The following is a 14,432-nucleotide window of genomic DNA, read 5'->3' on the forward strand; positions in this document are numbered from 1 at the left end:
TGAATGACCCGCACTAGCTCGGCCGCCATGAAAGGAGCTTCAAAAGCCGTGCTCAGGGCGAAGGAGGGAGCCGGCGCGGGGGCGTCAGATTCTTCGTTTTGGGCTGCGGCAGGGTTTGCGCGAGAAGAGAAAGCTCGGCCACGTTTTTTCCCCTTGCGATGGAGCGGGCGAGGAGGGAGGGGGGGGGGGAGGTTGTACGTCGGGGCAGGTCGGGGTCGCGGAGATGGCGCGAAGCAAGTGCCGTGCAAGGAGGAAAGAATACTTTTCTTTCCTGCATGGGTGAGGCCCTCGTCCTGCAGTAGACAGGCTGACGATGGGGATTTCATTTATGTGCGTGCGTGTGCGTGTAAGTTCCGTATTATATGCAGCTAAAGTACAGTAATTAAAGTACACGAGGCGATGGTACAGTGAACCAACATTTTCTAAACCAACCTAATCTAAAAACGTTGCAGTGAACTGTACTAAGACGTCCATTGGGCATAACCATTTGAACTTTTATAGGCGACGTAATTTCTCCAAAACATGGGTTAGTGTGGTGTTTCACATAATAAATAAATGGAAAGCTGCTATACATTCAACATTCCTCAATATTGCGGCAACCTAGATAAACATGTACACAGACAATGTTAATTTGAAGGTTTTTCGTGAGCATTGCTAAATATGTAGAAACTGTACGTACGCGTTGATCACTTTTAACCACACTCCCGAAATTAACGCATCCTGTAACTATATCGCAAACATTCAAGTGTGCTGTACGGGATCATTTGAATTTTTAGGCAGCTTATGTAACTCCACGTGAAATCGTTTATCATCATAAATATGACATTTGCCAACATTCGGCAACATTGCTGCAACGCGAAAAAAGCGTGTAAATGGCAGTTTCTCATGCGTTGTTTTTAAACGTTACATGAATGTATCCAACGTTGGCCCACATTTGGCAACATTGCTGCAACGCAAGAAAATGTGCATGTGGGCAACATTGCCTATGCGTTAAACGTTGCGTGGATGTTGTTGGATGCGTCCAACACTGATTTTACTTTGGCCCACCTTTGGCAACATTGCTGGAACGTGAAAACACGTGCATACGGGCAACGTTGCCCATCCGTTGTTTGTAAACGTTGCATGAATGTTTTTGAATGGGTCCAACGTTGGCCCACATTTGGCAACATTGCTGAAACGTGAAAAAATGTGCAAACGGGCAACGTTGCGCATCCGTTGTTTGTAAACGTTGCGTGCATGTTGTTGAATGTCTCCAAAGTTGGCCCACATTTGGCAACATTGCTGTAACGTGAAAAAACGTGCATACGGGCAACATTGCCTATACATTGTTTGTAAACGTTGCGTGCATGTTGTTGAATGTCTCCAACGTTGGCCCACATTTGGCAACATTGCTGCAACGTGAAAAATGTGCATACGGGCAACGTTGCCTATACGTTGTTTGTAAACGTTGCGGGAATGTTGCTGAATGTGTCCAATGTTGGCCCACATTCGGCAACATTGTCACCACGTTGTGTAACGTTGCCTAACGTTACACAACATTGGCAACACGGCAGAAACGTTGCGGCAACAATTTGTGCTACTAGGGTAGGCGTTTGCAAGAGGGAACAAGGCCAGGTGCGCGAAGCAAAGTTCCGAAACTCCGCGAAACATCCACTGCGCGGCGAGAGTGGCGCCTGGTACACCGATTTGCGGCACAGTTTGTTGCCGCATTATTTACGTAAGGCATTGTCATATAGTTTCGTACAATAATATTTATGTGCAACAAATGCTGGGCGACTAACCTGGACTAACTCGGAGGGTAAAAGTGGTAAAAGCCCATCATGGAGGAAGAAAAAGTTTGCTTCCTCCATGCGTGTAGTACATAAGAAAACGATGATGATGATGCCACTGCGGCACAGACGCGTATTCGCGGTGCGGTTTGATCGTGTCGTGATCGTGTAATCTTTCTGTTCCGTGGGTTGATGTGGTTGATGGGGCTTGCATGGTGCTGTGGTGCTTGAGAAAGCTGTAAACTAAAAGTGCGTATTCTTTCTTCCGTGGCAAGTGGTGTTTGCAGTGCATAAAGTCAGTTTTCAGTACGCGAACGAGGAGAAGAAATGCACGCGGGCGTCACGGAGGGTGCAGTGACAACAGACACCTACAACGAATCGCAGCCAAAGGCCAGGCAAATACATCGGCATGCCGCGGCCGCCTTGCCTGGCGCACTATGGACGGCCAGGGGCTACAAACCAGCGTACCTGTGGGACGCGAGTGAGCCCACTGAACGCGCCATCGTCGAGTGCCTGCGCCAGTGCCGTGCCACTTGCGACGGCGTCGTCAGGGCGCTGCGGCTGGGAAGCGACGTCTTGCTATGCAACGTTGCCGAGACCGTGCGACGGCTGGTGGACTGGCGTCTTGGCGTCAAGTTCGTGGACGTTTCGGCGCGCCTGCGCTGCCCTGCCGTCTTGACGTCGGCGCCTGCAGGCGTGGGCGACATGCTGGCGTCGCTGAAGGTAGTACTTGAACGAATGGCGACGTCACCGCCGGAGTCGTTAAACGAAACAGCGTCGGAACGTATTTCCTGCGGGGTGTGGAACCTGTGCACGGCGTTCGGCGTCCTCTTGGGCTACCCTGTGGTGTATTGGTTCGACGGCGGTGCCGACGCCGGCAACTGCCTCGCCTTGGAGGAACTGAACGTCGTCAGGGTGCGATGTGCCAGCCAGGGCGACCTTCCCGTGCCGCGAACGAGTGCTGAGCAAGGCGACGAAGTGTATTCCTTCAGTTTCCCGCTCCGCCTGAGCGCCGAATTGGGACCGCACGTGGATGCGTGGTGGAGAGAAGTGAACTCGAAAGCTCGAGATTTAACTCGCGTCGACCAAGTCAAATGCTATCCTGTGGTCGCCCTTTGACGGTATTGAGGGTAGACTGTGTGGGGGGAAAGGCTGTGCCAAGAATAGGGTGTTGTGGGCGAGCTAGCAAAGCCGTCTGGTAAATGGCACAAAAAGTCAACACTTTTGGCCAAGAAGTCGCATTCACAGCTAGCCTGATTAGACTTGCACTTCTTAAAGGGACACTGAAGTGATTTGTAAACATTGCGGGATTACTAGTGCCAATTGTAGTCCAGAGTCCATAGGCCATGTTTCGACCACTCTGAGCGCATTTACGCAAATTTATTTAGTAGAAAAATCAATTCGAAAATGCTGTCTCCTCTCTGCACCCTCGCCCGTTTTCTGTGGCGTTTCCGTGTGACGTCAGGAGGAGATGAGTTGGCAATTGGCTGCGCTACTGCACGGCTCGCCGACCTTCCGCGACCGAGTCAGACGGCCCAACGCTTAGTCCGCTTGCCGCCAACGGGTCCTCGCAATTCGCTCAATCAGTTAAAACTAAGCCACACGCGTTTGTGAATGGAAGAATGTGCCTTTCTTTACTTAGTTTGTACACTGTATCAAGCTCCAAGTCCGGGTCGCTCCACACAAGCGCTGCACAAGTGCACATGTGACGCTTCGCTGACTTTACGCTAGTAGGAAAATGTAATGCCACTTGAAGGTGGGAGACGAGTCAGCAAAGTCAATATAGGTACTAAGGAAATAAAATCAATTGAAACATTTACCATACAGTGCAAAACTAGAGAGCCGGAGCACTTTTTTGCGTTGAGTGAACAACCACAGCGGTCAGCAGCACGACCACACATCTGCGAATGCTTTTCCATCTAAGAAATGCAATTGCTAGACGTGAGATATTGTGGAAGTTTGGGGGGACGCTTACTGCAGGAGCGCTATATAACAAATAGTCACCTAAAGTACTTGAAATACTAAAACTAAATAAAAGTGTAAGCTGGTTGTACATTATATACCTTATATATCCCACTTAGCCAAGCCTGGCTCGCGGCCGAGTGGTCTGACGCGCTAGGATTTTTGTTTTGCAAGTCGCAAGTTTAAATCCCCGAGTGTGCCTGCTTTTTTTTTTTTTTTGTAAGTAGATTTTTTCGCTTGCGGCCAATGTTTTCTAACCTGAGTTCACCATTTTTCGGCCGCAACATTCACTGCTCCGCGAGCGAGTTTGCAGAACGCGCGCAGACTGACGCTGACGCACTAGCCAGTTCTCGTTGGCGTGCTGTTGCCATAAGCACCGACTGCTTGCGGGCAGTGGGCACAGGCCAGAATCAGCACACCTAGGAGGCTTATCTTAGGCATATTACAGCCGACAACATGGCAGAAGCGTGGTACGACAATTGCTGAGATATCGAGAATCCCATCCAACGATGCCGTCGGATGTCAAGCATGTTGTTTTACAGAACCGAAACCGAAACTTGTTTGAATGCCAACCTTGGGCATCGTCCAATCACAGTGCCACCTCCTCCCGACGCCACAGCCTTTAGTTGGTGCGGCCGCCACAGACAGCGCATGGTAGTTTTTCTTCTTTCCCGCTTTATAAAATAATTACCGACTTATCAACCGGATAAACGATGAAAAGTGTTAATTTGAGCCAGTCTACGCAGTGCAAGCAAAACCGGGAGCTTGACAAATTCACTTCAGTGTCCCTTTAAGTACGATGTTTAGCATTTTGTTTTGGGATTGACCAGCGTTCTGGTCAGCCGCAGCCACAGCTGTCTAGTGCTACGTCCAGATGTAACTGCAATAATTGCTTAAGTCTTGTACCGATGTAGCCATCGTTAGAGTAAACTACACTTAACTAAACTACACTTAGAGTAAACTACACTAAACTAATCTACACTTATTAATAGTAACTAGCAGTGACTATGGTTGGTCATTGAGTGGAAGTGGTTTGGCTTGCTGGGTAAAAATTTAGACAGACCCGCCGCTGTGGCTCAGTGGCTAAGGCGTTGCGCTGCTGAGCACGAGGTCGTGGGTTCGATTCCCGGCCGCGGCAGCCGCTTTTCGGATGGAGGCGAAAAGCAAAACGCTCGTGTGTACGACATTTTGGTGCATGTTAAAGATCCCCGGGTGGTCAAAATTAATCTGCAGCCCTCCACTACAGCGCGCCTCATCGCCTCCGTTGCGTTGGCGCGTTCAACCCTACAATCAAAAAAAAAATTTAGACAGGCTGCTCTCAATGCGAGTTGTACAAGATATGTGATCTTGACTGGAGCACCTGGATGTAGCTTTAGCATTGATTAGCATGAATGTGATCCAGGCCACAGCTTTCAGCTTTAGAGTTCGTACGAGCTAACTTGATTGATAATAAGGCATTTTCTGGGCCTATTAGGAGGGGGAGGAGGTTGCAAAGAGGATGTTTGAATAAAGGTGGTTGTGATCTTGTCCTGGGTTTTCTAAAAGATGAGGGAGTCAGGGATGAAGTTTTCTTTTAAAAATTTTGCAAGGTTATTAATACTTCTTGAAGGAATAACACCTTCACTCTGACACTGTGAGCCATCCCTTAAATTGTGTAACATTTGTCACAACTCTGGCATGAACCAAAGCTTAAGCTTGTCTGCTGCAAGCTATTCTCATCCTGGTCTTGTTTCCTCTTGTCCCCTGCAATAGTTATCTCAGCACCTGTGATAGTTGAGCGATGCGTGCAGCAACTAGCTGCTTGGTCAAAATCTAGTAGCCGTGATTGCTAGTCTCAAGACTTGCCTTAACTGAGGCGTATACCGAGTGTAACATGGCTATTAAAGGGACACTAAAGACACGACTGGTTGGTCCAGATCAATGGAATAATTTTCCGTGGACACAGATACGTTACACTTGCATGCACCCCGCACGGGGCACCTTGAGCAATCTTGGTGACGGTACTGGCGATACCGCGGACCCCGAGCCCCCAAACATACGCTGGATCCAACCGTGGCAATGTGTTTATAGGTGAAGGGTTAGAAACCATGAACGGTGGCCGTCGGAGCCCAGGTCAAGCTCCGGCGGATGGGCTCCCTGTCTGTTCACCAGGCAGGGAGCTCCGGGACCTCTTTGGCTACCAGGGTAAGGTCAAAGAAGAAAGTACCCCCGTCTCCCTGCTTCCCAATGTATCATATGGCATTTTCCAAACCCCCCCCCAAACGTGATCGGCCCCCGAAAAGGGGCCGCACCGAAGCTTCATTCCCACCCTTGCCAACAATTGCATCCCAAAAGCCAGATAACTATCCGCGCTTCTTGATTGTTGAATCTCTTGACAAGTCAAATCCCATCTCCTCCCAGTCAGTGTTCCTTATCACCAAATTCCTTGAAGGCATCCTTGGCAAGTCTTTCCAAGCCAAGAAACTGAGAACCGGCGAAGTTCTGGTCGAGGTGAACACTCACCAGCAAGCCACAAGCCTCCTTACCCAGAATCGCATGGCAGATCTGGACATCAGAGTCACACCCCACCGTAGCCTCAATAGCTCTCAGGGTGTGATTTCTGAGCCAGATCTGATAAATGAGACGGAAGCCGATCTGCTTGAAGGTCTGAAAGGCGAGGGCGTGACGGCAGTGAGGCGTATCACCATGCGGCGAGATGATAAGCAAATCATGACAAAGCATATAATCTTGACATTTGACCGTTCCACACTCCCCGAATCCATCAAAGCAGGTTTCATTCACTGTTCTGTCCGGCCTTACATCCCGAACCCGCGGCGCTGTTTCAAGTGCCAACGGTTCGGGCATGGCACCACCTCCTGTCGCGGCAAAACAACGTGTGCAAAATGTTCATCCCAAGATCATGATACAGATAACTGCCAGGCTCAACAATTAATGTGCAGCAATTGTCATGGACCTCATGCTGCGTACTCCCGCACGTGTGAAAGGTTCCAGATGGAAAAGAAAATAATAAATCTCAAAATCACTGAAAACATTACCTTCCCAGAGGCGCGGAAGAGGTTCGCCTCTTTTCCCCTGGGGAGGTACGCCGACGCAGCTCGCCGGGGGGCGGAGCGGCGTCTTGTTTCGGCGGGGACCCAGTACCGAGAGTCGGACTTGGTCCCGCCCCCGCCCCCCCCTGGGTTGCCTCTTGCAGCCCAACCCGCCTCCGCACCGCTCGCTCAGCCAGCAGCGGCTGTGGTGGCATCCACGTCCGGTGCGGATGCTGCTGCACCCACCGTTTCCCCCTCTCCACCGGCCCGAAGCACACGCAAGGGCCCGGACGAGATGGAGACGGAGGCGGTCGCAGCGACCCGCTCCCCCTCCTTACTGCCTGTGCCATCTGGGGTGCTCCCCACGCCTTCGGCACAGGCAGCGCAGGCAAAGAACACCCGAAAGGGTACCACGTCAAGGGGGCCCAGTCCGCTGGGCACCCCCTTGCCATCAGATGACGACATGGACGTCGAGCCCTTCCGGCTTTCATCGCAGCGGAAGGAACGGACTGCGACGTCCAGGTCAGTAGAGAAGGCCAGAAAGCCCCTCCCAAGAGTGCAAGCCCCGAAAGACCCTACATAATCACTCTCCAGTAGCTCTATCACATCATAATGGGAAGAGAAAACATAGTTCAATGGAACTGCAGAGGCCTTCTGAATAATCTTGACGACGTGCATGAGATTCTGCATGCCAACCAGCCAAGTTTAATGTGTGTCCAGGAAACACATCTGAATTCCAAACACACAAATTTCTTGAATAGTTACCTGGTATACAGGAAAGACAGGGATGGCTGCACACACTCTTCTGGCGGTGTGGCCATAATCGCCCGAAAATCCTTAGCATGCCACCCTGTCACCTTGAATACCGTCCTTGAGGCTGTAGCAATACGCTTAATAATATTTAATAGGTTGATAACGGTATGCTCCATCTACATTCCTCCTGATGTTACACTTTTAAGCTCTGACTTCGAGGCGCTGGTTGACCAGCTGCCCGAACCGTACATTCTAACAGGCGACCTTAATGCTCACAATTCTCTTTGGGGCTCTTCTCGTACGGATGCCCGGGGTCGCCTGATAGAGAGGTTTCTTACATCCTCTGGAGCATGCCTTTTCAACAATAAACAGCCTACATATCATAACATAGGACACAACACATACTCATGTCTTGACTTGGCTATTGGTTCGGCAATTCTCTTTCCATGTCTTGAGTGGGGTGTGGCCACGGACCCATATGGTAGTGACCATTTCCCTACTTCATTAACGTACATAGGTACAGGCCCAAGCAGTCCATCTTCCCATAAAAGGTTTAATGAAGCAAGAGCTACATGGAATACATTTACAGAGACATCTCAACTACACCACACATCCATAGGACACCTACACGTTGAAGAAGCTACCCAACTGCTCACGGCGCACATCCTCGACGCCGCCGAAAAGTCCATTCCCCACGCCTCTGGTGCCCCGCGCAACCAGCGGAGGCCGTGGTGGAATGAGGACTGTAGGCGGGCGCGAGAGGCCCAGAACAAGGCGTGGGGTGTCCTTCGTCGGTACCCCACGTCGGGTAACCTCATTTTGTTCAAACGGGCCAAGGCGTTAGGAAAACGTGTGCGCCGTGAGGCAAAACGAGAGAGTTGGCGCTCATTCATAACATAAACTCGTACACAGACACACGGAAGGTATGGACACGTATACGCAAACTCAAAGGACAACATACACACAGCCTGCCCCTGGTCAGTACAACAGGGGACACACTGGAAGACCAGGCTGACACACTCGCACAACACTTCCAACACGTGTCCAGTTCAGCACACTACACGAACACTTTCTTGAAGTACAAAGCCTCTTGTGAAAAGAAGTCCCTACACGATAACATCAAATCACAGACTTCTTACAACTCCCTGTTTTCACTACATGAGCTGAGGGCTGCTCTGAGCACGTGTAAACCCTCAGCTCCAGGCCCAGACAACATTACATACACAATGATACAACACCTACACGCAGACACACTTGAAGCACTTCTACATCTATATAATAAAATATGGCTTTCGGGGCACATTCCACACTCTTGGAGGGAGGCCATTGTAGTAGCTTTCTTGAAGGAGGGAAAGGACCTGTCGTCCCCCTCAAGTTACCGTCCAATAGCCCTGACGAGCTGCCTGTGCAAGCTCTTCGAGAAGATGATCAATCGCAGGCTCGTGTACTTCCTCGAGTACAATGGTCTTCTCGAGAGCTGCCAGGCAGGCTTTAGGGTGGGGCGATCGACGAACGATCAACTGGTTGCACTTGACTCATACATCAAGGATGCCTTCGTACATAAGCAGTACTGCTTAACTGTCTTTTTCGACCTCGAGAAGGCCTACGACACCGCTTGGCGTTATGGGATCCTTAGTGACCTCAGGTCATTCGGTGTTTCGGGTAATATGTTCAACACCCTTGTTAGTTATTTGTCGGAGAGAGCGTTCAGAGTAAGAGTTGGTTGTGCACTTTCAAAGGTTCACGTCCAAGAAAATGGCGTGCCGCAAGGTGGCGTGTTGAGTTGCACTCTCTTTATCGTAAAGATGAACTCTCTGGGAAAGGCACTTCCACCAACAATCTCTTATTCTATGTATGTAGACGACGTGCAAATATCTTTTAAATCATGTAATATGTCAATATGCGAACGTCAAGTCCAGCTTGGTGTCAAGAAGCTTGCCGGCTGGGCAGACAAGAATGGGTTTAAATTGAATCCTGCAAAAAGCTCCTGCGTTGTGTTCTCCAGGAAGCGCGGGGTCCATCCGGACCCAGACATTACTCTGAATGGTGTGTCGCTTCCTGTGAACAAGGAGCACAAGTTCTTAGGTGTTGTGTTTGACCATAAACTCACATTCATTCCACACATCAAGAAACTTAAACATAAATGTCTGAAAACAATGAATATACTTAAGGTTCTCTCCCATCAATCGTATGGTTCCGACAAAGAACTCCTACTACGGCTCTATACTGCGTTGGTTGGGTCTCGGTTAGACTATGGCAGTGTGGTATATGGGTCGGCGACTAAAACAGCGTTGCGTATGCTTGACCCAGTGCTACACTTGGGGCTGCGGCTTGCGTCGGGTGCTTTTCGCACTAGCCCTGCTGAGAGTCTTTATGTCGAGTGTAATAAGTGGAGCCTTGAGAACCAACGAACATACATGGACTTGCTTTATGCTTTTAAGATTTCATCGCTGAATAATCATCCTTTTTATCCTGTCTTTAACGATACATCAACATCCCTGCTCTTTGTAAATCGCCCATCCGTTCCTCTGCCCTTTTCACTTAGAGTGAGAGAGCGAGCCTCGGATCTCAGTGCTTTGTTTTTAGATGTGTACAGGTCATCCTTTTCAAACAGTTTACCGCCTTGGCAAGCTCGCCCTGTGTCGTGCGACCTTTCTTTTATGAGACTTGATAAAAATTGTGTACCACGAGCTGCAATACTGCAGCACTTTCTGGCTTTGCAGTTTAAATACACATGTGCTGAATATTATAGTGACGCTTCTAAAACCTCCAGTATGGTGTCGTGCGCTGCTCATGGTCCTAATTTCAATGCAGCCAGAACCATGAACGTGCACACATCAATTTTTTCTGCAGAAGCGTATGGAATTTTACTGATTGTACGACACATACTTGAAAATCATATTCCAAAGTCTATCATCTACACAGATTCCTTGAGTGTCGTTCGCGCACTGTCATCGCATACACCCGCCAAAAACCACATAATTAATCTTGTATTTAACACTATCATGTCTGTGTATGCAAAGAAGCATGAGCTGGTCCTCTGCTGGGTCCCAGGACATGCAGGGATCGCTGGGAACGAGTTGGCAGACGAGAGGGCCGGTGCTGCTGCACTCAGGAACACTGTGGACATTACAACGGTACCCTACACAGACCTCAAGCCACACATAAGACAACACTTGCGCAGAACATGGCAAACACACTGGAATGAACAGACAGACAACAAACTACATGTAATAAAGCCACACTTGGGACGGTACACATCTGACTCGCACAACAGACACACGGAAGTCGCCTTGGGTAGGCTGCGGATAGGGCACACCCATGCAACCCACTCGTATCTGCTGACGGGATCTCCTAGACCCCAGTGCGGCAGGTGCGGAGAGGCCCTATCCGTAGTGCACATACTAATCACATGCAAGGCACTTCACACAACACGACACAAACACTTCAGAGAACTCTACAGACAACATATTCCCCTACATCCATCTTTTTTCCTAGGTGACGATGCCATTGTTTCCGTCAAACGTGTGTTTGAGTATCTGTCAGAAGTCAAGTTTTTAAACCTCATTTCCTATCACGCATCATGAAATCTGGCCCTTTACACCAGCCATCCTCACTGTCTTTTATTGATTTTACTTTTGTTCTTGCTTATTGATTTCAGTGTCTAAGTTCTCACCTCTCATATTTAACCACTGTTTTGGCGCTCTTTGCCCTAGTTGGCCTTGCGCCATTAACATCCAACCATCATCACACTTGCATGCAGCATTTCTTAAATCAGGTAGCTAGTGGAAATAACAAGAAAGGTATTGCCACCACAAGAGGCCGTTCCACCTTACTTGGTTGGCTTGGCCATGAAAGTCACTTGCTCGAACCACACATCACATTTTTCTTTCAATATCTCAATGATAGTGTCGTGTGTTTGTGTAAAATGCACTGCAGGGAAGCCAACTTTACACCATGGGTCTCACCAAGCAATGATAATGATAAGCAAATGCACATCAAGTGGTTCAAGAAAAAAAAAAAGAGAATGCCTCTCGTGGACAGAATTGAACCTGGGTCGTTCGTGCCATGAAGCTGACGTCTATCCGTTTGCACTTTGCAACACGGTTGGTTGAAGCAGTTTGAATTTTGGGCTCGACTTTTACTCAGGTTGCATTGGAGAAAGCTTTGCATTTTATTCACCTTTTTCTTATGAAAGGAGCTTTCGTTTTTCTTTTCAATACCGCATTTGACATTTCTTGAGAATATCCCTAAAAAGCAAAAATAATTGGGTTGTTTTTGTTTTGTTGAGGTCAGTAAGAAGATAATGTGGCGGTGGGAATGTGAAAAATTTTCGCTATTTTTTTCGCCTAAGCAGAGAGGTGCGTAGGCAGCATTTTACTGGCCTGAAAATGTGTTTCCGCATGGACAGGCCAATAATGCCATGAAACAATCTGGTTCGTAAATCAGAGTTGCTGGTGATTGGTGCCCTTATGTGGTGCGATGGGAGGGCGCAGCGAGAGTCTTCTAGCCACCTTTACGGTGGCCCCTCCAGCTTTCACGCTACCTGGGTACACCCCGATTGGCCAGGTAGCAGTGGTTTGGCGTTGAATGAGGTACATTACCGACACCTCTACCCACTCTTCTGAATAGAGTCTGCCGACCTTTTGCTTCTTGTCTGGAACACAGCCTTTTATCACGATGCACAGAGGATGTTTTTTTTCTTTCTTTCTTGGGACAGGAGAGCTGCAAGGTGTGCAGGGTTACCCAGTTGGCTTGTGCTGGTAATCAGAGTGTAATCACCAGTTTCTCCAGAGGGGAGGAGTAATCACAGTGACTTGTGGGTGAACAGTGGGGAGAAACCGTAATCAGGGTATCAATATATAGTGGGACTCTTCGATGTACAGAGGTCAAAAGTGTTAACAACATGCGAACGCGTGGCTTTTGATACGTGCAGTGCAGCCTTCTGATAGCCACTGGTGTGACCAGCAAGATTAGGGGATGGCGCTACGGCAGCAAGGCATGCGAAAGCTATTGCCGATGCTTTCTTGTTTTGGGGGGAAAGGTTCGACCACGTCCTCGCCACACTTTAAGTGCCTGTGCATGCGTGCGAAAACTTCACCGCGCCAACAATAAACGTCTTGAGGGAATTTCTGAGTCAATGCTCCTTTCCTGCACAACCTACGTTAGAATGGCTGTGCCCGACCCACGTTCCACTTTTTTTTTTGTATCGGAACCATACCAAAGGTGAAAACAAGACTGCACTGGTTATCAGCGTTTGATAACATGTAATATAGGTTTTAGCGGTGGTTGTGGCACTTTTGGCGTCGAACTACTCCCCCCAAAACAACGGAACATCGGCAATAGCTTTCGCATGCCCAGCCGCCACAGCGCCATCCCCTAATCTCGCTGGTCACGCCCGGCTGCGCTGCACGTATTGAAGGCCACGCATTCGCGCGTTGTTGTCAACAGTTTTGACCTCTGTACAGTCCCGAACTCCCCACAGATAGCCTGCAGGTGGTCCAATTCACCGTGCCGTGGAAATATACGTGAAAAACAAATTTCAGGGAACCCGCAGTGAGTCTGAGATTGTAAATCAAGAAGCCCTAGTACTTAACTTTAGGGCAGGTTTGTTATTACTGGTTAATATATAAATCGGTCAAAACCAATGACGGCCACATGCTGGGTTGCAACTCCTTCCCCCATCAAGGGGACAGAAGCACTGGAGAAGGAACATCTTTTATTGCCAAAGCTGCCTACAAAAGTGAGGGAGGGGCGATAATAAATACAGACATCGTACGACCCTTCAATTCCCCAACCCTTGCTGAAAACAATCATCTGCAGACAGTTACATCCACTTCCAAAACTTTCTGCTGAACATTTTTTACAGGCCCCACTAAAAGGGCCCTGTAACAATGCACACAACTTAATGATCACTGCTGCTCTCGCTGGCATCTCGCAGAGTGACCCCCCCCACCACGTTTCGTGCTTCCCAAGACCACATTCGGATGTAAATTCTTTTTGCGGCCAGAGATATTAAGTTTTTGCACCTTCAGCAAGAAAACCTGCTGACCCCATACAAATGCACCAAAAATGACGCAATCCTCGTGTACAACGAAAGCCTGAGCAAACAATTGAAGAGAACTCCTTCAAACAACGCACATATGAGCGAAACTGCTTTTTCATTCAAGGAAAGCAATAAAGCCAGCAGAGAAATGTTCATATGTACAAGCATGTTCATATGTACAAAGTTCAGGGCCATAAAAAATGAAAGACAGTAGAAAAAATACATACTGCAAACGTTCATAATTAACAGCATACAGTGAAAGTTTTGTTTACAACATCAAAGTGGGAATGAGGATATCGCAGTGACTGGGACTGAATGACTACATGCATTTCTAGGCATAAAACATGCATAGAGGCCCGCTCGGCGACATTTCACAGTGCTAGGTGCATATAAAGCGGCTTTGTGTCTCTCTTCTCATTTGCTATGTAGTATTTTGGAAAGCTCTGTCATATAATGGCACATGCGTAAGTTGCATCACACGTTTGCTTGACTGACTAGAATTTTCTGCACGAAAACGGTAGCAGCTCCTGCAGGCAGGCATCAAAGGGAAGTATTAACTGACCCAATATCCTTTGCCCTGTAGAAAATCACCTTCAGCACAGAAACAAGTTCTGAGTGACTGTTGAAGCAATGTCTGAAATCAAAGAAACCACGAATAACTTGCCAATACTAGAAGAAAAAAATTCCCCCCCTCAAATTGTGTCTCCAGTACTCTGCAAAACAGTGTCGAGAAATCAAAGTGTTGAACAATACTTGCACTGTTTCTATTTACACCTTCGAGAAGAGGTATGTTCTAAGCGTTCCCGAATGATAGGAATGCACCAGCAACTTGGCTGCTAACGCAGTCTGCGATGTAATTCAACTAGCTTGTGA

The 14,432-nt window shown here is 48.5% G+C and overlaps 1 protein-coding gene across 1 annotated transcript; it reads left to right on the top strand.

Moving 5' to 3' along the window:
- The first annotated feature begins 1,875 nt into the window (after positions 1–1,875).
- LOC144137846 (UPF0739 protein C1orf74 homolog) lies at positions 1,876–8,279 on the top strand. The gene has a single exon (XM_077669856.1). The coding sequence runs from the start codon at positions 2,097–2,099 to the stop codon at positions 2,886–2,888; it is 792 nt and encodes a 263-aa protein (XP_077525982.1). The 5' UTR covers positions 1,876–2,096; the 3' UTR covers positions 2,889–8,279.
- The last annotated feature ends 6,153 nt before the right edge of the window (positions 8,280–14,432 follow it).

The sequence above is a fragment of the Haemaphysalis longicornis genome, unplaced genomic scaffold (genome assembly GCF_048455015.1).
Source record: "Haemaphysalis longicornis isolate Haplotype H1 unplaced genomic scaffold, Haemaphysalis longicornis Haplotype H1 scaffold_5, whole genome shotgun sequence".
In the NCBI taxonomy this organism is placed as follows: domain Eukaryota; kingdom Metazoa; phylum Arthropoda; class Arachnida; order Ixodida; family Ixodidae; genus Haemaphysalis; species Haemaphysalis longicornis.

Bases quoted from the DNA above. Each gene is read 5' to 3' on its own strand.
- LOC144137846 (XM_077669856.1), top strand. From the start codon at position 2,097: ATGCACGCGGGCGTCACGGAGGGTGCAGTGACAACAGACACCTACAAC.